General features: G+C 42.6%; 1 protein-coding gene across 5 annotated transcripts in view; it reads right to left on the bottom strand.

The window, feature by feature from the left end:
- Positions 1 to 22,133, bottom strand: part of SPON1 (spondin 1) — a 258,574-nt gene that overhangs the window by 141,549 nt on the left and 94,892 nt on the right. For all 5 annotated transcript variants that reach the window (XR_007461763.1, XR_007461762.1, XR_007461764.1 and 2 more), the window contains exons 4-5: positions 10,277 to 10,350; positions 5,184 to 5,306 (exon numbers count right to left, since the gene is read on the bottom strand). Coding sequence is in view for 2 of the 5 variants with exons in the window: in XM_049649556.1 (XP_049505513.1) it covers positions 5,184 to 5,306; positions 10,277 to 10,350 (197 nt within the window). In the remaining 3 variants the exon portion in view is untranslated. The remainder of the gene's footprint in view (positions 1 to 5,183; positions 5,307 to 10,276; positions 10,351 to 22,133) is intronic.

Below are 22,133 nucleotides of genomic sequence, written 5' to 3' on the forward strand. Positions count from 1 at the left end.
CTCTCCAGAGTAGGTCTTTGTACAGTAGGGCAAAGCTGTTTGGAATTTGGTATCCGTTGAGTCCACGTTGGTACAGCAGACGCTTAAAAGATGCTTTGTGTATAAGGCATTTAATTTCACTGCAGAAGAGAGAAGACAGACTTGCAACAGCCCCCAGAAGAGGCAAAAGGGAATCAGGAGATCCGAGCTTTGATTTTGTTTCTGAAACTCTCTGGCTATGTGATCTGAGCCCTTAACTTTGTGCTTCAGGTGGTTTTTTTTTTTTGCTTCCACTTATAAAATTAGGAGGTATAACTTGCATGATTCAGCCTTAAAATGGATTTCTAGGTACTACCCAGTTGGGGGTATTTTAAAAGGATTTTGCCATTTCCAGATGGCCAGCAGAGATTTATGGCATCACAATAGAGAGGGAATGTCAGAAGTCACTGGGGCCGTCCATCCCCTTGCCCTTCCTTATTTCACCTCACCTAGCCTCTCCCGGGGTGGGGTGGGGGTGTCATGAATGCAGAGTACTTGGTTCTCTAAGAAGTGGAACCCCAGAAACAGCATTTGGAACAAACCATCTTGTATAGTGGTTGAGAAGATGGTACAAAACACAAGGGCATTGCCCAATCCTCTTGTAGAGCCTGATGCGAATTCTCAAGGGCAAGTTACCCCAAACTGAAGGTCAGACACCCTAGGTTGCTCTGTTACCCTATTGCGGAGGCTCTCAAAGTGTGGCCTCCAGGCCTCTGGGCACCCTGAGGCCCCTGCAGGGGACCTGTGAGGTGCAAACTCTTTTCATAGGAATACGAAGACATTTGCCTCTTGCAACATGTTGACATTCACCCTGATGGTGCAAAAGTGGTGCTGAAGGAAACTGCTGTCACTTAGTGCCAATCAAAGCAGTGGCCTCGACCTGTCAGCAGTGTGCTCCTCAATGCAAGGACCCACAGCAAACCGTTTAAAGAGCCAGCTTCACTGAAGAATGTTTTAGATGAAACACTACAAAGTGTTAATTTTATGAAACCTCTGTACCTTCTGAGTACACATTGTTTTCCTATTCCATGTGACTAAATGAGAAACAGTGCATAAAGCACTTGCATAGATACCCAGGTGCTGTGATTGTCGTGTGTAAATAAATGCTCTTCTGCATTTCTGGAGGTCACTGGACACGTTTATTTTCCTAAACATCACTTTTACTTGAAAGAACAAATGACAGGGGTGCCTGGGTGGCTCAGTCGGTTAGGCGTCTGACTTCGGCCCAGGTCATGATCTCGCGGTCCGTGAGTTCAAACCCCGCATCGGGCTCTGTGCTGACAGCTCAGAGCCTGGAGCCTGCTTCAGATTGTGTGTCTCCCTCTCTCTCTGCCCTTCCTTTGCTCACACTCTGTCTCTCTCTCTCTCTCTCTCTCTCTCTCTCTCTCTCTCAAGAATAAATAAACATTAAAAAAAAATTAATAAAAAAAAAGAAAGAACAAGTGACAGACAAATTATGGTTATTCAGACTGGAGAATGTGGCAGACGTGTTCTCAAAAATGAAGAGAGCCTGTCATTTCAAGGAAAACAACTGACAGTATCTGTTGCCAATGATAAAATTTGAACTTTCAAGCAAACCTTAGAATTTTGGAAAACTTGTGTCTGTTACTATGAATTTGATAGCTTTCCAATACTTCAGCACTTTTCTGAAAGTGATATTAATGAATGCGATTTCTGAGATTGTACAATGCAATGTCTCAACATCTGGACCATCGGCATAACTCAGTAAGCCAAGGTTTTTTAAATGACCAACGTATGATGTTACAAAATCATTCGCTTGTAAAAGATCCTTCCAAAGTGCAAAGCAATGTATTTTAATATAACAGAGTACAAGTTCACTGATAGTTTTTCATATTCTACACTGTAATTATCCTTTAAGAAAGGAGGAGTGTTGGAGGCCTGTGGGGCTCAGTCAGTTAAGTGTCAGACTTCAGCTCAGGACATGATCTTGTGGTTCATGAGTTTCAGCCCCGCGTTGGACTCTATGCTGTCAACACGGAACCCGCTTCCGGATCTTCTGTCCCCCTCTCTCTCTGCCCCTCCCTGCTTGTGTTCTCTCTCTCTTTGAAAAATAAATAAAGGGGCGCCTGGGTGGCGCAGTCGGGTAGGCGTCCGACTTCATCCAGGTCACGATCTCACAGTCCGTGAGTTCGAGCCCCGCGTCGGGCTCTGGGCTGATGGCTCAGAGCCTGGAGCCTGTTTCCGATTCTGTGTCTCCCTCTCTCTCTGCCCCTCCCCCGTTCATGCTCTGTCTCTCTCTGTCCCAAAAATAAATAAACGTTGAAAAAAAAAAAAAAAAAAAAAAAAAAAAAAATAAATAAAGATTAAAAAAAAAAAAAAAGAAACTACCATTTGTAGAGTTTTGGTGTAGTATCAACGAAGATTATCTGTAATTAATGGAAAAGTTATTAAAATATTCTTCCCTTTTCCAACTACATATTTGGGTGAGATAGAATTTTCCTCATATACTTCAACCAAGAAACATACCACAACAGGGAGAATGCAGAGGCAGATATGACACTCTAGGTGTCTTTGAATTAAGCAAGATATTAAAGAGATTTGCAAAAATGTGAAACAATGACGCTCTTTTACTAAATTTCTTTTGTTTTAGATAATATAGCTATTTACATAAAATATGTTAACATGTAATGAGTTTATTATTGGTAATTCATTATATGTTATGTTTTAAATTAATTAATAAGTAATATTTTTAAACTTGTTTTAATTTTTGATTTGGTGAATATTGCAAAATACCCATATAAGCAAAAGGATATTGAAGTTCTCAATAATTTTTAAGCATGTAAAAAGCATCTTGAAATGAAAAAGCTTAGGAATTGCTGCTCTGAGATCATTGTGGAGAAAGGGGTATTTTGGATGAGTAATTAATAAAGAGAAGGGAGACTTGATAACTATCAGTTTCTACTATTGTTGGGAAGCATCATGGCTTAATTGGGCTTAATGGCAAGGGTGGATTAATCAAGACAAAGTCATCCCTGGAGCTGCCAAAGGGAAATCATCTGTTACCTAAGATTAGTAGAAATCACTTTTGCCAACATTGAATTTTCAAAGTCCTTATTAGACCCTCTCTGTGCCCTTTCGATTGGCTCCAATCCTCTGAGTATACAAGTCCATCCTGTCCCTCCAAGGAAGGTCTGGCCTACAATTCCTCATCAGTGTTGGCCATAGTGACTAGATGTGGTCTAGAAACCTGCCTCCCAGGTCATAGTGGATGCTACTGAGTTCAGCAATCAGCACACAGTACTTGGGAAGCCACTCCCAAGGCACTAAATGGAAGACGAGAATGTCATGGTTTTAGTCCTGAAGGACTTCTCTCTGTGATGGAGAAGACTCCTGAAGAAACAATCACAGTCTGATGTGATCACGCTCCTCTGTACATAGTGACAAAATTTTTCCAACCAAAAATTAAGACACGCTGACATGTGACACTGGAACAATCCTGAGGGATCTAGAACACGTCTGCTTTATTTATTAAGAAACTCCCAACAACTTCACTGAAACCTGATATAGATTTGTACTTGATTTGGCCCGAAGACCCAGAAACAATGGTCTGTGCCTTTTTTTTTTTTTTTTTGTATTTGTTTTTGTTTGTTTGAATTCTGGGAAATAACAGCGTCAGACTAGAAAAGAGCAAGAAGCTCCTTAGGATTACGAAAGTTAAGTGATGGGCCCTTAACATTTTATTTCCTCTGGGCTGGCACTGGAGGAAATTTTTATCCTTCATATTTGTTCCAAGTGGTTTCTTCCCCGCCAGGCAGATTCCAACTTTGTTCACGCAGGTCTCCCACACCAGCTGAAGCAGATCAAGCTGCATCCCAGAGTGAGAAGAAGAAACTAGTAAGGAGCTTCTAAGATCCCAAGTCCTGATTACATGCGGGTAAAGCTAAACAATAGGTCTTTAGTTCTGCCAAGTACCCGCTGGGTGGGCTGCTTGGGGAGCACGGAGGCTCTGGTCTGGAGCAGGTCTACTTAAGTCCCAACCACGGACCCTTTGCTCCCCGTCTTTAGTGGCGGACTTCAGTCCCTCCTTTGAATCCCTTTCTTCCAGTCTCACTCATTTTGCCCAGCTGTGGTGACTCCAGAGCGAAATGAAAAATAAAACAGACAATGAACAGAAAAATCATGCTCAGTGCCACCCACTGAGCCACACCAACATCCTGCCACCCACAGTTAGCGAGAATGAGCGTCACTGGGTCTTAAAGGCAGAGTCCAATTGAGAGGCAGGACAAGGAGGCCAACAACCCCTTTTCGAATTTTGGGTCCGCCACTAACTTACATCTGATTGTGGGCAAGTCATGACATCTCTCTGATACCCAGTGAGCTCATCCACAAAAACAGGTTATTCTGAGGGTTAAATGACGTGACATATGTAACAATGCTCGGCACCCAGTAGGTCCACTATTCGTTGTTAGAATTTTCACAGTTTTGTGTGTGGTTATTTGATTAGTGTCTGTCTCCCCACTAATCTCTGAGTTGCACGAGAATGTGGGTCATGTCTCTTTTAGTTCACCAGAATATCGCTAGAGCTTAGCACAGTGCCTGGCACATGCTAGGCGTTTGTTGAGACAATGACAAGAGAAAAGGGAGTTGGTAGGGTCCTGCTTAAGGATCTACTCCAAAATGGCAAGTTTGGGGCCTCCTGACAACTCTCATGGATTGCTTTTGGCTCTCTGGAGCATGGTGTCATGAGGGATTCTAGGGTGGTATCTGGAATCAGTAGAGAAAGGGTGTGCAGATAGACCACCATTACGTTTGAGGATGCCGAACGTTTGTTGACCTTGATCTGTGGAGTCAAGAGCAGGCCCCTTTTGCCAGCTATTCCCAGCACATATAGATCTATTGTATAATTCGTGGAGAAAGCCACTTTGCGGGGACTGATGTTACCAAATATTTGACCTGAAGATAAGCAGCATGACCTTAGGAATATTTTTTTTAAATCACAGATCAGAACAACGTTATGCAAAGAAGCAAAAAGCAAAACAGTATTATCGGCTAGCCTCAATGAATTCACTTTGTGGGAATGTGCATTTCATGAGTCAGTTGGTAAAAGCAAGCAGACCTGAGACACTTTGGCTGGTGTATCCCACAGCCAGACAGAACTTCACCACACACCTTCCCCCAATCCATGAAGTAGCTACTCTACTCACGAGGGTAATCCTTGGGGTGCGTCTTCTCGGACCAGTTCCCATAAAATGTGAGTCTGTACTTGGCGGTTCCACAGGCGCAGCAGTCTAGAATTGGTTTGTCCGTCACCCCATCAAACATGGAATCTGAAACAGTTAGGAGAGTCACTAAGTTAGGAAGCAAATATGGGTTACTTATAAGGCAGCGCCATCTTGTCTTGTCCTGTCCTTCATACTTGGGAAAAGAAGATAAGGTGCAGTTTTCACTGATTAATAACACTCTGAACCAGGCCAGTACTTGGGTTTATAAAGGATTTTTATATACCTCTAAGGATAGTAATTGTATTTTACAAATAAAAAAGACTCAGAACTTTTGCTCTAACAATGTGAGGAGACCTGTGGGACCAATAAGGCAGAATATTTGGGAAACCAGGGATGAAACTTTCTCAGTTATCCTTTCTTTCCACAATACAATTTTTCCACTAAATTTTAAGAGGAATATGCACGTGTGTGTTTTCTCTAAGAAATGTTTGCTGGGGTCAAATTGCCAGGACAGAAGGAGCAGCTTTGCAGAAGAGCAGTGAGAACAAGTAGAGAGACATAAAAGATTGCTGGAAATTATTTTTTAAAATGCATATATAGTCACATCCCTTCTTACCAAGCTTTCAGAGACTTAGGAAAATGTTCGTAAGTTCAGGTTTACTTCTGAGCATAGAGGCAGCCAGGAAAAACTTAACAAGATTCCCTCTCTGCCTCCATTTTTATCTGTCAATAGCTGATAAGTGGGGAAAGAGAGATTACGTGAATAAATTCAGTGTTTCTGATAGTCAAGCCCACATCCCTAACCGTGCATTGTTGCTTTTAGTCTGTTCAGCTTCTTGCAAGACGAAAACAATGACTACAGATGCAGCTTGCTTCAACTGCTTTTTCTTCAGTTTCTCTAGTGATATTAACATAAAGGTTCCTTTGGCAAGTTGGACATTTTTTCGTCAATATTATATAAAGAGCAATGACAGTATAAAAATCTTTTTGAGCGCCAGGAAGAGCATTGTACAAGTCTTCCTTGTGGAATTCACTGGGTTCATTTGGTTCGAACACAGAAAATCAGTGATGGGTAGAAGAAATGAACTCTGGGTTCTAGGATGGAGATGAAAGCATGAAATATTATAATAATCACTACGTTGTAGAGAGTCCTTGTATGTCCGTACATTGTCTTATTTCATCCTAGCAACCCTAGGAGGTAAGTACTCCAGTTAACACCCTTTTGCAGATCAGTAAACTGTTAGGTAACCAGCCCAAGGTCACAGGGATAGGAGGTGTTTCAGGCAGAACCGGAGCTCAGGTCTTTTGGAGTCCAGAACCCATGCTCTTAATCTTTGTACTGTATCACTCCCGGAAGAGGACCTTCTGCTGGACATGTCTGCATAAGTTATCAATGAGAGTAATTTGTGTGTGTGTGTGTGTGTGTGTGTGTGTGTGTGTGTGTATGTGTTTCTCTTTATGCTTTTTCAAGTAAAGAAGGGTGCATTTAAAAAATGACCTGCCTTTATGGCTTCAGGATTTCTAAACAGCACCAAAGAAGAGGTCTGAAACCACCCAAAATAGAAATCACTGTTTGGCTATTTTTGTTTGGAAGAGGGCAGCGCATTGTCTGTGCTTAGGAGCAGACTCTCCATTGCTTAATGCACATGAAACCTAGGTACGATTCCTAGGTGAGCCAGTTTGATAGTTAAGGGACAATTCTTATTGCATACATTTTCAGAAAGGTAGCATAAGTTAGTAACTCCTAAAGACTTTTTCTTTTTACATTTCCATTATTATGACCAACTATGTTGTAAAAAAACTAAATTTAGTTTTGAAAAGGGATTCCAAGCTAAGAGATAGATGCTGGGGTTATAATTGTAGCTACCAGGCACTATTAAATGAGGGAGCAATCTCTCAAAAGACCAAAATAAGGCCAATGGGTAGCTTTACCTGATCAAAAGGGCTTTCAGATATAGACGGTAAACTTAAAGATATATCCAAGAGTTCAGGGGAATACACTCATAATAAACCTCTTACAGTTCCAAAGGAAAATTAGCTTCCATTAAAAAAAATAAAGTTTGGGGTGCCTGGGTGGCTCAGTTGGTTGGGCATCTGACTTTGGTTCAGGTTGTGATCTCGCAGCTCATGGGTTCGAGCCCCTGTTGGGCTCCGTGCTGACAGCTCAGAGCCTGGAGCCTGCTTTGGATTCTGTGTCTCCTCTCTCTCTGCCTCTCCCCTGCTCACACTCTGTCTCTGTCTCTGCCTTTCTCTCCCTCTGCCTCTCAAAAATAAACATTAAACAATTAAAAAAAATAAATTTCTAAGTTTGAAACTAAAAACAGACATACTGTTTCCTATGAGGAAAAGCCAATTGAAAATGAACCGGGTTTTCAAAGGGCAGTGAGAACAAGCGTCAACTCACCCCTCTTCTGCTAACCACAGCCAGCCTCACCCAATATCGATGACTTCCTGCCATGTTGATCTCCTGAGCTGCCCCCTCTCCCATTTCTACCCTCTATCCATCAGCGTCCTTTTTAGCTCTCCCCTTAGTCTGTCTTTTCTCCTTATCCCTTTTCTCCCACAGTTTCCTCCCTTCTGTGAGTTCCCTCCCTGTCTCTCTCCATCGTTTGTGACATGGTATTAAAGTGAGCATGTGCACGCATGTGGTTATTATAGGTCACCTTTTTGAATATTTTATGTTTCTCTGTTCCTAATTGTAAGTAACTTAATGTTTTATGTTTCTTTTAAAAAATAATGATTGCCAGTGCCTTTTATCTTCGCTGTTGTTAATTTTTCCCCCATGGATGAACAGCTTCAACTGAGAAAAAATAAGACACTAGTTTCTTTCCCCCCCTTCCTTGATGGATTTGATTTGACTTACCAAGCAAGAAAGAATGTAAGACCTTAATGAAAGAGCTGGAGATAATTAAGTAGGCATACACAGTTAAGAGAAATCCCTTTGCTCTCTGCTTATCAATTAAAGACTTTCTTAATGTGATCTGCTTTGTTAACTGTTGGATTTCCTCATAGGTCTGCTGCCTCAGGTGGGGGGGGGGGGGGGGGGATTGTCCACAACTGCATGTAATGATCCTTCAGCCCAGGGCCTGCGGGACCTTTATTTTTTGTCCACCAAGTTGCTGATGGAAAACGGTTTCTTTATACATATGCATGTTTCGTCATTTTGATAGGATCTCTGCTTCGGAAGTGATAACCAATAGAGACTTGCACACCATTGGATTGACACTGTAACTGCAGAACTTAGCATATTTGTATGGCTTCACACAACATCAGGGCTGAGGCTTTGGCAAGTGCACGGTAGTTAATGATTGCTGTCAGTATGCAAGGGTGACAGAGAAGTGTTTCCTAAGAACCCTCAATTCTGAGAAATAAGTCTGTCCTCTGAATGTCAAACTAACAAAATCATACCACAGTGGCTGTGATTAGCCATCTGTGGGTGTAGACCAAGAGGTGGCTTGTAAATGTGTGCTCCAGAACACCCTAACTCTAACCCACAGGACCTTGGTGTCATCTCATAGAGACAGGGCAGGAATGGGATTGGTCCTTTATGAACCAAGGGACTTGACAGTCAAGGTGTCCTCTGTTCGGAAAAAGGCTGAGTGACCCTATGGACAATTAAATATGAAAAGGAAAGTCCCCAAAGCCGTGTGTGGAAATGTCCACCTGGAAGCTGACCAGGGACCTCGGGTTCCAGTTCTCTGGCCCCTATGACAGGTATGTCTCCACTGCAAAGCATCCAATTCTCTCCCTTTGCTTTTTTCATGCTTTCTGAACCATCTTCCACATAGGACCTAGTTTCTGCTCCAGCTCATCCATAGGGAGCTATGCTTTGGTACACTTTGATCTACCAAAGGCAATAATGAATTGAGACACAGTCCCTTCAATGGAAAGGCAGTGGCTTTAAGGTCCAAACTCTGCCCTTGACCACTAGCTGTGATTCTAAGTGAGCTTTTAAAACTTTCTGTGTCTCAAGCTTCTCATCTATAAAATGGGGATGATATATTTGTGCAGATCACATGAGCAAGGCATGTGAAATGCTTAGAATAGTGCCCGGCATATAGCAAGCGCTTGAAAAATATTAGCTATTATTATTATTTTCCCAGAAGACCTTTATCAACCTTTCTTTTTCTTAGTAGCTTATGATTTGCCAGAATTTGAGAAAATTATTTCTTCGCAAAATGCCAATTGCTCTAGATGCAAATAAAAATTCTGCAAAAATTAATAGAAATGAGACAGTCAAGCTGTATAATCGTAGAACATTTTCTATTTTTATTTAGTTATCTAATGACTTCTAAACACATTCAGATATTTAAGGTCTTAATTTTTTATGACGGATTAATAAACAAGCATCGGATACAGATAACAATAGCTAACACTTACATATACAGCACTTACTATGTGCCAAAGAGATGCTGTGCTTATATACATATATAAAGTCAGATAACTAGGAAGGGCAGAGGCAGGATTCAAACCCAGGCTGGATAGGAATCCAGGCCTCTCCTCTGACCTCCCCATCTACTTGATCTCTATGAGCTTTGTTAGAATGCCTTCAACCCAAGGAGAGGGCATCAATAAGCTTGCAAATCAATGGACCATATCCTTGACTGTGGTAGAATCATAAGGTCAGTGCTCCCTTGGCAACCCCATCTCCTGCTTGTCTTTCTTGGAGAAAATCCCCCGCCCCCATACTGCCCAGGTGCCACACAAGTTCTTCTAGAGATTATTCCAGAGAATCATTACAGGCATCTTAAAGGTACACAATTGTGCATTTCTTAATTAAATCCTGTGAATTATTCCAAGGAACCTCTTTAGAATAATCACTGTTTCACAAAAATAAGAAGACGACACCAATATAAGGTACATCATCTCCTACCCAGGGAATCAAGCTGAGTAATTAGAACTTAAGGCAGATCCAATTATCTACAGAACACAGCCAGATTAAAAATTAGCGCTACGTGAGGAAGCTGAACCTGGAGAAACTCAGAAAGCACAATCAGCTAATTCCTGCCACTGGACGGTTGCACTGAATGAGCCACCTTCCGTTTACCTGACCCTCCTCCACTTGCAGTTCTTACCTTGTTCACAGAGTTTCTTGGTCAGAGAGCCCTCATCTTGAAAATAAATGATGCGTTTCTGCACAATGCTGGCCCTGTTGGAAGAAAAGCACAATGGTGAGGAGAGCAGGTTTGAGGCATGTCAGATCCTTGCCCGGCCACCTATGGCTGTGTGGCTTTGGGTGAGTCTCCCCAACTCTCTGTGCCTCAGTGTCTCCATTGAAAAATTGTCATTAATAATAATGCATACCTCGTGGGGTTGCTCTGAGAATTAAATCCAAAAAATGCATGTCAGGAGCACAGAACATACTTAGAAGCCACTCCATAAATGTTAGTTATTGTGTTGTCAGTGGTGGTGCTAATATTAATGTTAAGGTAAGAAAGAACTAATGGCATTTTCAGTAACTTTTCTCAATGGCTCATTTGATTCTAGTTTTGTATCAAATGATGGAAGCCATTTATAGATCAACCAAATTCAAATCAGAAAAGCATGTCAAATCCCTTTCCTGAAGGGGAAAAAAAAGAATTTAAAAATATATTTTGATGTGTTCCGAAAATGTCATTCTCTATCTTTCCTGAAAGTCTAGACGACACTGTCTCCTACATTCTGAACAAAGACAATTTCAGCTGTTACATTTCTCTCTTAAACATGTCAAACACAGGATCTTAGAATTTGGAAAGAATATCTGGAGGTTGAAAAATTACTTTTGGCCAGTACGTATTTTCTCCTTAACCTAGGACTGCACAGACATACTACTTCTCCTTTAACCCACTCTGCTGTATATTTTCAGCTGGCCGTGCAGATGTCGAATCCTGAAACCCAGCGTCCCTGTAACGTGAAGTCTACAATACTTAACGATGAAACAGTGCCAGTGGGTCTTGGCCCTTTGTACTGATTTTCTTCAGAAACGCTACTCAATCAAAACATAATTTTTTTACTTTGATTTGCCCTATTTAACAGAGAAAGGGATCATCAGCTCCACTACAGCAAGGCACACTGAGGGAGTGATACAGTCACATGATCTGCCTGTGTCACGTGATCGCAGAGCCAGGCATGGGCCCCTGTATGCATGGCTCTGCAGAGTAGGGAGGCGGTTTTCTTGACGGCATGGGCCTAGGCCAAGATTACTTTCCAAAGAAACATCTACTCTACACCCAGTCTTGCACAAAAGAATAAAATTCAGAGCAGCCTACATATGTCTTTTATAGCCTTTCCTTACCCAAGAGAGACGAGATGTTGAAATAAATGAATGAAATCTGCCTCCCGTCTCCACAAAGCTACTTGGATCATTTATCCATTCTGTTGACCATCAAGCAGCAAGTTTCCTCAGACCAAGAAAACTCTCTTGAGAATACTCATCTCAAAGCCAAATAACAAAGTCTTTTGTTAGTCAGAGCATCCCATTATCTACCACTTTAGAGTGTACTTTCCACCAGGAAGTACCTCAGAGAACACTGTAAAGGGCAAGGGAAGTAGCCCAGGCCTGGCATTCTTGCTTCAGCTAAAGGCTTCATCCTCTTTCCTACCAAAGCAGCCTCCTCCCCCATTTGTCTTCCTGTTGTATTTATTGGTATATTTTCAACAGATAGTCGTTGGAGGCCTGCATGGTAGCCAGACACTGGCCAGGGACACTGTCATGAACAAGACAGGTGGGGTGGCTTCCCATTCTCAAAGTTGACAGCAGAGTGGAGAGAAAGCACGAGACAGCTAAATCTGCAGCTACGCATTTAACATGACCGCGATTGAGTGCTGAACGGAGAAGTCTCCAGGGTGTGGGAGAGTGTAATACAGGGGATCCCCACCAAGCCAGGAAAGATTCTCTGCAGAAAAGAAGGCTTAGATAGGAAAGAGTAGGAGGTCAATAGGGCAAGTGGGAGGAAGAAATAAAGGAGAGGACATCCTTTAAAGATCCTTGAGGTGGGAGGGTCATGGCTCATGACCAGTGGTAGGTCAGGGAGGTAGCGTGAGATGAGCCGGGGAGGTGCACAGGGCCACATCACCCCATGCAGGGGGATGGCATTTTACACCAAGCTTGATGAGATGTCTTTGATAAGTGTTTTTGATAAGAGGAATGAGATAATCAGATGTGCTCTTTTAAAAAGAGCACTTGGGCCATAGAGTAAAAATGAGTTAGTATGTGATTGCAGTGTAGAGTTCCCAAGCAAATTAAATTTTAGTTCAATAAAATTCTCTTGCTAAAGTGGTTTGAAAACCCTTGATATATAGGATAAAATACAAAATTACCATTGTATTCAAGGCTTTTTACAAAATTTCCCCCAAACACCCCTCTGGCTTTGTTTGTTGCCATTTTGTGTCATGGTCCCTGGGTTTCAGAGTTTGAGAAGTTTATTCCCCTTGCCTGAATACCTCTTCTACTCTACTGGGCCCTTGCTGATGCTGTTTCCTTTCCCAGAATCTCCCCAAACATGCCTTTGCTAGCTAGCATCTGTAACAAATCCTTGGAATCTTCTCATAGGCAAAAGCCTATGATCATGCTTAGAAAAATTAAATCACCCCAAATTTTCAAAAGTATCATTGTAAAAGTGTTGGGGGCCAGAAAGAGAAAATATGTATTTCCTACAAGATGTTTTCATTTCCTTCATGCCTTGTTTTATGAAGTCTACAACAGCTTACCCACTCTTTTTGATAATAGTTGTAATTTCTGAGTCCTTCCTATGTGCCAGTCACTGTGCTAGGGAGGCCTTTTATGTACATTACCTTATACATCTTATGTTTTGCATATATTATAGCTCTTCAAATTCCTTCCTTATCCAAAACCCTGGGTTGGATGCATTTCTGAATTCAGAGTTTTTCAGGTATTATTAGAAAGTTAAGATGATAATATACCATTAACATCCCCATAATCAAACACATCAATTTTTCTGAAACAAAATGTAAGAAAATTCATAGTAAGAGAGAAAATAAAAACTTTACATAGATTCATGTCAGTTTTGGTCAAGTTTAGCAAACGTATCAAAATACTCTTATTTTTAGAACAATTCAGTTGAAAATTTGTAGCCATTTTCTCCTTCACAGGTGAGGATGGCTGAGAGAGGGGGGGTTAAGTAACATGTCCACAGTCTTGAAGTTTCCCCTGTCTACCTCCAAAGCTAATGGCCTGTGCTATACCCAGCATGGTTTTAAGGGATTAAAGATAATTACATATAAAAAGTACACTTGGCGTGTGAGTTGAAATGTATTATGAAATGAGGCCTGTTTCATCCATTTTAGCATCTCATGGAACATACCATGAAGAACTGAGACTTTGATGGCCTCCCTGGAGCCTGGGTCATGATCAGCTGAAGTTCTCCATGAAGACTGAGCATACATTTTCATGCCTATACATGGCCAAACCTCTGTATCCTGCCTTTGGATTTCAAACTCTGTGCAGATCAAATGTGGGATACAAGGCTTATTCTGATCTGGCCTCATCTTTATCTAATCCCTCCTGAGCACTCTGTCCAAGCCATATCCTATATTTGTCTTAAAAATCTCATGCCCCTGAGCCTCTGTCTATGGGACTCCTCAAGACACATGTGAGCACAACACACACACACACACACACACACACACACACACACACACACACACTTCAGTTACCCAGAACTCATACCCTACTAAGATTGGTTTCTTGACTGGCTGCTTGGTTGGGTGCTCTTCTATGAGAGCCATAGCCTCTTGAGTTTCTGCTACCACAGCATTTATTATTAACTTATACTATAACTGCCTATTTACTTTTCTATCTCCTGTGCTAGTTTATAAGCTTCTTGAGAGCAGGAACTGTATCTTACTTCCATTGATGTTAGTATTGTTGTTGTACTGGAATTCAAGAAGGAACGGAGTTTGGGGAAAAGAAGAGAATTTGAGATTGAGTGATCTGTAGGGCATGATGGTGGTCTGTCTAGTGGGTAATTAGACATAGGGACCTGTGACTCAGGAGAGATGTGAGGGGTGGGGAGTAGGGGCATGTGAGTCACTGGGGCAGAAGTAAGAGGTGAAGCTTTTGAAGCGGCAGGTGTCACCCAGGGAAAGTGTGCAGAGTGAGGAGAGGCAGGCTGAGCCCAGAACTCTGGAGAAGACCAATATTCACCTATAGGTATACCAACAGAGACCAGGATCTGGTATGCTTGGTTGCAGAAGATGTTTCTTTTTATTCCTCATTTGGTCAACTCCTGAGAGAATTTATATTCTGAGAAAATGCATTTCATTTTGAGTCTGTTCCCATCAAAAGTATAAAACTCAGCTGAGATTTATAAATCATATTATGATTCAGAAAAATAATAGCTTTACAAGATGAGAAAGCTGTTAGTAAGAATTCCCTTAGCATTTCAAAATGACAAATTTCTCCCATCCTGTGTTACAATTTGGCAGTCCCGTTGCATAGCATTTATACACTGATACACTGAATGCTCTCTTATCATGAGAGAGCGTGTTAAGGAAATCTAAATGAAATTTCTCAGCATGTTAGCTTCTCAAACTTTGGGATATTGAGGTTCTAAACAAGTTACTAATCATTTCAAACGTTTTCTTTTAAACCTCAAGTGGTGGAACCATCCTGGATCTCTTGGATGCTTGACCCTTTTCTGTCTGCAGGTTTTATTCATTTGCTTTTCTTTCTCCTTGGGGAATTTTCCTATTGGGATAAAGTTAGAGCTTGCTAAATTGTGAGTATGCTCCCTGCTCTCACCAAAAAGAGACAGGGAGACACCAGAAACTGAAGGACTTGGGAGAAATCAGGCCAGAAAATCATTCACATGGATCATCAGTGGCCAGATGGCTGCCATATAGAGATAATTCATGTAAGGTCCTTAATACATGCGTATTACATGAAGTAAATATTCACAATGTGGTAGCCATTATCTTTCCTGTTGTTAAATCACCATCTCCTAACAAGGTGCCTGGCGCATAAAAGTGCTTAATAAACAGGAGCTATGATTATGATTAACATTGGGTCTGTCTCCTTGGCTTGTGGAGGGAGGGGTGAGGGTGTTAGCTTGGTCAGCTGCTTCAGGCAGAGATAATGAATGGCCAAAATGAAACTCAGGTTTGTGGTCTCCAGACTAATTTTGCCCATTCTTTTCCCAATTCTAGGAAAATCCCTCTTACTGAACATTTCTTGGGGTGCTTAAAAACTTTGTCTATGATGGCAGGGATGTTTTTTCATGGAAGTGATCCAGTGTATAACCAGTAACACCACTTCCTTCTACCAAAGAAAGGACAACTCTCTGGGAGCACCCAGAAATAAAATATTAGAGTCATAGTGATGGTAATGCCATCAGGAACTGAGGCTATCTGCCTTATTTTACTTCACAGGAATGCTAACTACTAACCTGATCATGGTCTCATGTTAATCAACAAATGCTTACGGAGGCGGGATGCATTCCATGATCCAGACTCTTTCCAATTTTTTATATGGCTTTAGGTGGATGTCAGGACATGGCGCTGTGTCCAAGACTTAACAGGCATCCTGGCAGCCCATCATAATGTGCCCATGGGAGAAGAAAAGTGAAAGCTTATCTGGAGGGCTCTAGCTACAACATACAAGAGAACTCCAATGCCACCCAACCGTAAAGTCACAAACTGTGTTTGGGTCATAAAACTACAGACTCAGAGGCTTGTAGTCATCTACCATTACTGCAACCAAGCAATGCTAGTAGTTGCCATGAGATTATTCCTGCTTAATTATCAATCACTCATAAAACATTTACTGAGGACTTATTTTGTGTCAGACACTTTGCTAGGAGCTGAAAATTCAAAGAGAATAAGAGACAGTGCCTTCCAGTAAAGAGATCCTAGTCCAGTGGGAGAAGAGAGAGACAAAAAAAGGAAACGGGAAATCAATGTTGAGCGGGATGATGGAGGAGCCATGGGAAGCTGAAGAGCAGTGACTAACTTCTCCTTGGCAAAGCTCCAACAGGAGGCAACAATGGCGGCACTGCAGGTCTGAATTAAGATCTGGGCAGTGGAAATAGACAATCTAAGAGATACGTTGTAGGAAAATTAGGTAACTTACTGGCTAACTTACTGGATCTGGGGCAGAAAGAGGAGGCTGAGTACAAGATATTTTATTTACTTTTTGTTTATGTAACAATTGAACACCCAAGTCCTCCACAAGTATTAACTCACCCAATCCTCCCAACAACCCCATGACGTAGGTGCTAGTATTATCCCTGTTTTACAGACAAGAAAACTGACAGAGGGAGTTTGTGACACTCCATATACAAACCCCAGGGACTAGAGGGAGGGACATTGGTGCCAATGACTGAAACGAAAGACAGACGGGGCAAGGAGGAATTTTTTTTGGGTAATTTTTGGAATTTGTATTGAGATAACTGCACATCCACATTCAGTTATAAGAAATAATACAGATAAATTGTACACTTGTACAATTTTCCCCAAAGGTAACGTTTTATAAAAGCTCAGTATGTACAATGTTACAACGAGGACGCTGACATTGGGACAATCCACCAGGCTTGGGTCTGGTAACAAAATGGCATAGTAGGGTTAATTAAGGGCCAGAACATGTCATTGGGTGCCTATGACAAGCTGCCACACTCTAAGAGAGAACACTCTCAAATGACTCTTCGAAAACACAGTATGTTAGAATCCCAAGTGGAGAATCGCCTACAAGTGCTATGGGGACTCTGGGGTAGCAGGCCATTTCTGGCTCAGATGAGGTGGGAGCAGAGGTGGAGTTGGAGGAATTATCGCTTAGGAATGAGGTCCATCAGAATAATTTCTTGGAAAGATAGCACAGAAGCTGAGCCTGTACCCAGGGACGGGCACTTTGCAGCAGTTAAAACGCACACCAAGAAAGAATCCTTGGCAGGTCCATCATCCATGGTCCTTCTATACCTAACCCGGGGTATCAGCTCCACACGGCTGCACGTGCACACGTAGCTGATGCTATGATCAGAATCTGGCTGAGAGGTCAGTTCAGGTCTTAACAAGACTATGATCCGTTCCCAACCTCGTATCATGATCCTTGGATTTCTCAAGTTCTTGATTCACATCGTCGAGCAAAGTTATGTCTACAAAGCCACAGTTTCAATTTTAACAAAAACTGGAGAAAACTATTTTTAAACACTCAGTTTATTTCTTCTCAGAATGACCCCATGACCCTGGGGATAACAAGCTTATCACGATTCCATTTTTCTCTTAGTACTGTCCAATTTCAGACCTAATCTTTATCATATGTCTTGTTGATACTATTACCCTAGTACTGCAAATTTTACCTTCCCCAAATCCAATGGGAAATTAACAATGAGGAATTGATTTTCATAAGAGAGATGTGAAAAGATAAAACGGGATTATGTTTCAAAAGAGCTAATTTAGATACAAGAGGCCTTAAAACCAGACAGACATTCATTCACTGGCGTTTTGTTTATCAGAGTAGGTACCACAAAGCTGTGTGAGGAGTTGGAGATACAAAGATAAATAAGGCCTAGTGTGATATGAAACAGTTACCAGCCTGATGAGAGAGGGAGAGAGACACATCGTCTGATGAGTCAGAATACTGCCTAACAAGTACTAGAATCTACTCAATACCCATGTCTTCCATCCCCCATGATTTCATAACCCAGATTTTTTTTGGGGGGGTGATACCAGGCAAGCCAATCATGACTGTCTTGTTCTCACTTTCCCAGCCTTCCTTGCAGCTGGGGAATTGGTGCATGTGACCCACATGTGACCTCATTTTTAGAAGCGGAGGTTTACAGGATAGAGGGGAGACTATTTGAGAAAGTTGTGCTTTCCAGATGAAAAAAATTAATGACTTACCCTGGCCTGTCCCTCTTTTTATTTTAAGTTTATTTATTTATTTATTTATTTATTTATTTATTGAGAGAGAGAGAGAGAGAGAGAGAGAATCCCAAGCAGGGTCTTCATAGTCAGCATGGAGCCGGATGTGGGGCTAGAACCCACAAACCCTGAGATCATGACCTGTGCCGAAATCTAGTCAGATGCTTAACGGACTGAGCCACCCAGGCGCCCCTGTCCCTCTTTTTTCAGCCTTGATTACAAACACAATGTGTTAAATAAAGCAGCCATTTTGTGACCATGAGGAAAAGGCCAAGAAAAATCAGAGACACTGGTCCTGACATTGTTTAGCTATTGAAACAATACCAGTAGTCACCTACCTCTGGCCTTCTTGTTATTTAAAAAAAAAAAAAAAATCGCTCCATCTGTTGACGTTATCATCAGTCAAGTTTCCTAGCGAACGCTGCTCTCAAAAGCATGCCTGACTGATGGGAAGTGGTATGGACACCACAGAGGGTCGCTCAAAAGGTGAGTCACAGCAAGTTCTGCCGACCCTACGTACCTGGCCAGGAGATGGCACTGGGAAGCCACTGGAGGACTCTGGGGGGAGTGGGGACAGGGCTGTTTTGATCAGAAGAGTCTTTGAGAAAGACATTCTGGATTTGGCGGGTGGGAGAACATTCTGCTCTTTGCTGGGACCCTCCTGAGATGCCGGGGCCAGGCACCTGTTCACATTGTCTAGAAAGAGAGCAGGCAGGCCGGCAAGTATGGCCCAGGCTGGAGACAGACGTGGCTGTAAAGGAAGCAGGGTGGGTGGGAGTTTGATAGGAAAACACAGGAGAGTGAAATGTTCTTTCTTTTTCCTCCGGAGGAGGCTTGTACATGCCTGTAAGCTGGGGCTGAGGAAACAGTGGAAACCCTTAGGGGAATGTGCTAGATCACTGGCTGGAAATTTGTCATCTGTTGGAAAAATCTTCAATAAACTCACATGGACAAAATAAATAGGCTGCAGGATGTATTCCCAGTTGTGGGGGCTCTGACAGGTAGGCCATTCTGAGTAGTGAACAGGACCATTTCTTATTTCCTAGAATTGTTTTAAACTGGACATTTTTTTTTTTCCAGCATATTTTGACCGTTTGTGGAATCCTCCCTCTGGCTTAATTTACGGCATTTCTTAACCGTGCAAAGAGATATACATCTAATTACTGAGCCTGGGGTGGAGATACTATCTCACAATACGTCTTTAGGTTAAAATCTTTTTATCTTAAGAATACAGTGACATGGGGTTTCATGTTCCTGAAAATTCCTTTTTTTTTTTTTTTTTTTTTTTTGCAATCAGCCTTAGTATATTGTTCACAACATGATTATCAGTTCTTGGGGTGTTACCAGTCAAGGGACAACTGACAGTTGGGGTCATCTTTCTATAATACTGTTGAGCCCATGATTCTGCTGGATAATATCTCATATGGCCAAGCTAATGGTCAGTGCCTACCTGACTTTCCCCTCCAACTTCTTCACATCTATAAACCTTCAGAGGACTGTGAGCCCCTCTAGCCCTGGGACCATGCCTTACTCATCAGTTTGTGCCTGGAAACTAGCAGAGGATCTTACCAAGGCTTTTTGAACTTGGGGTTTTTAATCTGGGGGTCTACAGACAGGTTTCAGGATGATGAAATTTTGTGTGATGTGCACAAGTGCATATTTCCGGGGAAGAGTTCACAGTTTTCTTCTGCTTCTCAAAGAGGTCCCTGACCTTGAAAAGCTTCAGAACCACTATTAGGTCTGAAATGAATGATAGCAGATATGTGAAAACTGCACATACAAAATGTCATTCCATTTAATAAAATCTCCAACTAAGATATATGCTCTTTGCTTTCTTTTTTTTTCCTGTCTCTAAAGATGAAGGTTAAATTTTTATTCCAAGCACCCAAGGCTTCAACTGCTCTCTCTCCAGACCATGCTCTGATCCAAAATAGAACCTGTCGCGGCTGGAAAACAAGAAACAGAAGGGCAGCACTGCTCCTGGGGTTCTCTGGTGTTCCCTGCAGTCCTTGCCACTCGGCACAGGGCACGGATGTAATCCCACAGCCATCCCAGCCTCTAAGCTAGAGGAGCTATGCTGCCGCATCACAGACTCCTGCTCGGTCTGTTGACACAAGTCATTGCCTCCTAGAGTTGGTCCTTCTCTGCCATGGCCTCAGCCGCCTCCCCTTTCTGTGGATTCCTGTAAGCCAGGACTGGCAGCACTGTCCTCTCAAATGTAAGGAAACAATTCAGGTGACAGAGCAAGGGCCTCACGCACAGGCAGCCTGCCATCCTTTGTGTTCCTCAGAGGGCCTCCCTTGTCACACCGGATTTTCTGCTGTGGAAATGGGAGCTGCGTGTATAGCACCAGACCTGTGGGTTGGGAGATTCTCCTTCCTCTAGGCTGGGCTAGGGATTGTGGGGAGGGTGGTTATGCTTCCTTGCCAGGGATTCATCGTCCATGAACGGGTTTCAGAAGATTCCTAAATCCCCGAAAAAACTATGCAAAATTGTAAGTACCTGCCTTGTTTCTGGGGGAGAGATTCTACACGAAGCACTGCTCTAAATTTCGGAGTCATGATTTTCATGCCTGTTAGTACCCACCTGAGTCCTACCTCCCTCTCTGCCCGAGGAAGGAAGGACACACATGGACAATTAAATGAGTGACTCCCTGTACAATTACTGCAGTAACCTAACAGGTCAACCCACCCAACTTACCTACGTTCTGCCAGGGAATTAACTGTCACCTCCAGCACATCATCACCTCCTTTCACAGACTATTAGGCAGCCATGGCACCATGGTTCTAATGATCTCATCTCTCACCTCCGCCCTGCCCTGCTCCACCCCAGCACAGGGTCTGGCACATAGCAGGTCCTCTCTAAACAAAGGCGCCTCTCTCATTTATAGATCACAATCCAAACTCTTGGCTAAATGTCCACAATCCTGAACACTAGGACGCAAGCTGCCTTTGACGTCTGAGCCACCCCATGCCCTGCCACCCCTACTCTCTCCCTGACTCTTCCTAGCTGCTTGAACTCAACCCTGCCTTTTCAGTGGGTACAGAATGTGTGTCACACGACTCCTCTTGGCGTCTGCCCATGCTAGTTGATAGGCCAAGAATGCACTCCCACCCCCTCTCTGTCTAATCACACCCCCCTCATCTGTCACCATCTCACTGTCACCTCAGAGTCTCATTGACCAGGACTGTCAGAAGCAACCTCCTCTGGGTTTCTAGAATACTACTGATCTTCCTCGTTCATTTGGAATTTGGGCACTGGACACTCAATGTTTGCCTAAACTTGAACACCTTGTATTACCATTTAACTTATTGTGTGTTTATGTTTTGTACCTCTGACTGAATTCTGAGCTTTCTCAGGGAAGGGACCTTGCTGTACCCTGTGGGTCCCTCTAGCACTGAGCACAGTGTCTTTCATGCAAAAAGCACTGAAGGTGTGGTGATGTGATTTGTTTTCATATACTGACTTTACCCATAAGTCAACTCTTTTATATTCAACATGTAGTGTTGAGTGTCTACCATATGTCCATGATCTGGCAAGACGTATAAAGTCCTTTGTATTAGCAGTGCCACCCAGAGTGCTGGGTGAACGGCAAACAGTGACTGGTCTGAGTCATGAAATGTTTCCCACTGCATAAAGGCCAGTTAAGTCGGCTTTGCTTTGTTCAAGCCAGGCAGTTTGGCTGATGGCAACCATTGTTCTCCAAAGGAACCATTCGGGTTGAATTCAAAATCCCTTCACAATGTTGGGAATCAGCAGGATGATGGTATGTCTGCCAGGAGGAAGTTAAACCAGGGACAGAGCTTTCTTTATGGAAAAGACCATTGCTGATTGCACTGTGCCTTCCACTCTGTTCATCCTTTGAGTCGACTTTTCAAAAAAAGACACCCAGAGGCCTTACATTTTTGACTCACTCCAGATTTGTCCCATGTTTCTCCTTTTCAACACTGTGCAGCACTCTCATAGCATCTGACCTCATTCTTACGTCATATGAGCTCATCAGAAGTATGACATAGTCACACTGGACCCCCATAGGGCTCTAGAGCAACATGAGACCACACATAGACCACAAAATCT

The sequence above is a fragment of the Panthera uncia genome, chromosome D1, assembly GCF_023721935.1.
Source record: "Panthera uncia isolate 11264 chromosome D1, Puncia_PCG_1.0, whole genome shotgun sequence".
NCBI lineage: Eukaryota > Metazoa > Chordata > Mammalia > Carnivora > Felidae > Panthera > Panthera uncia.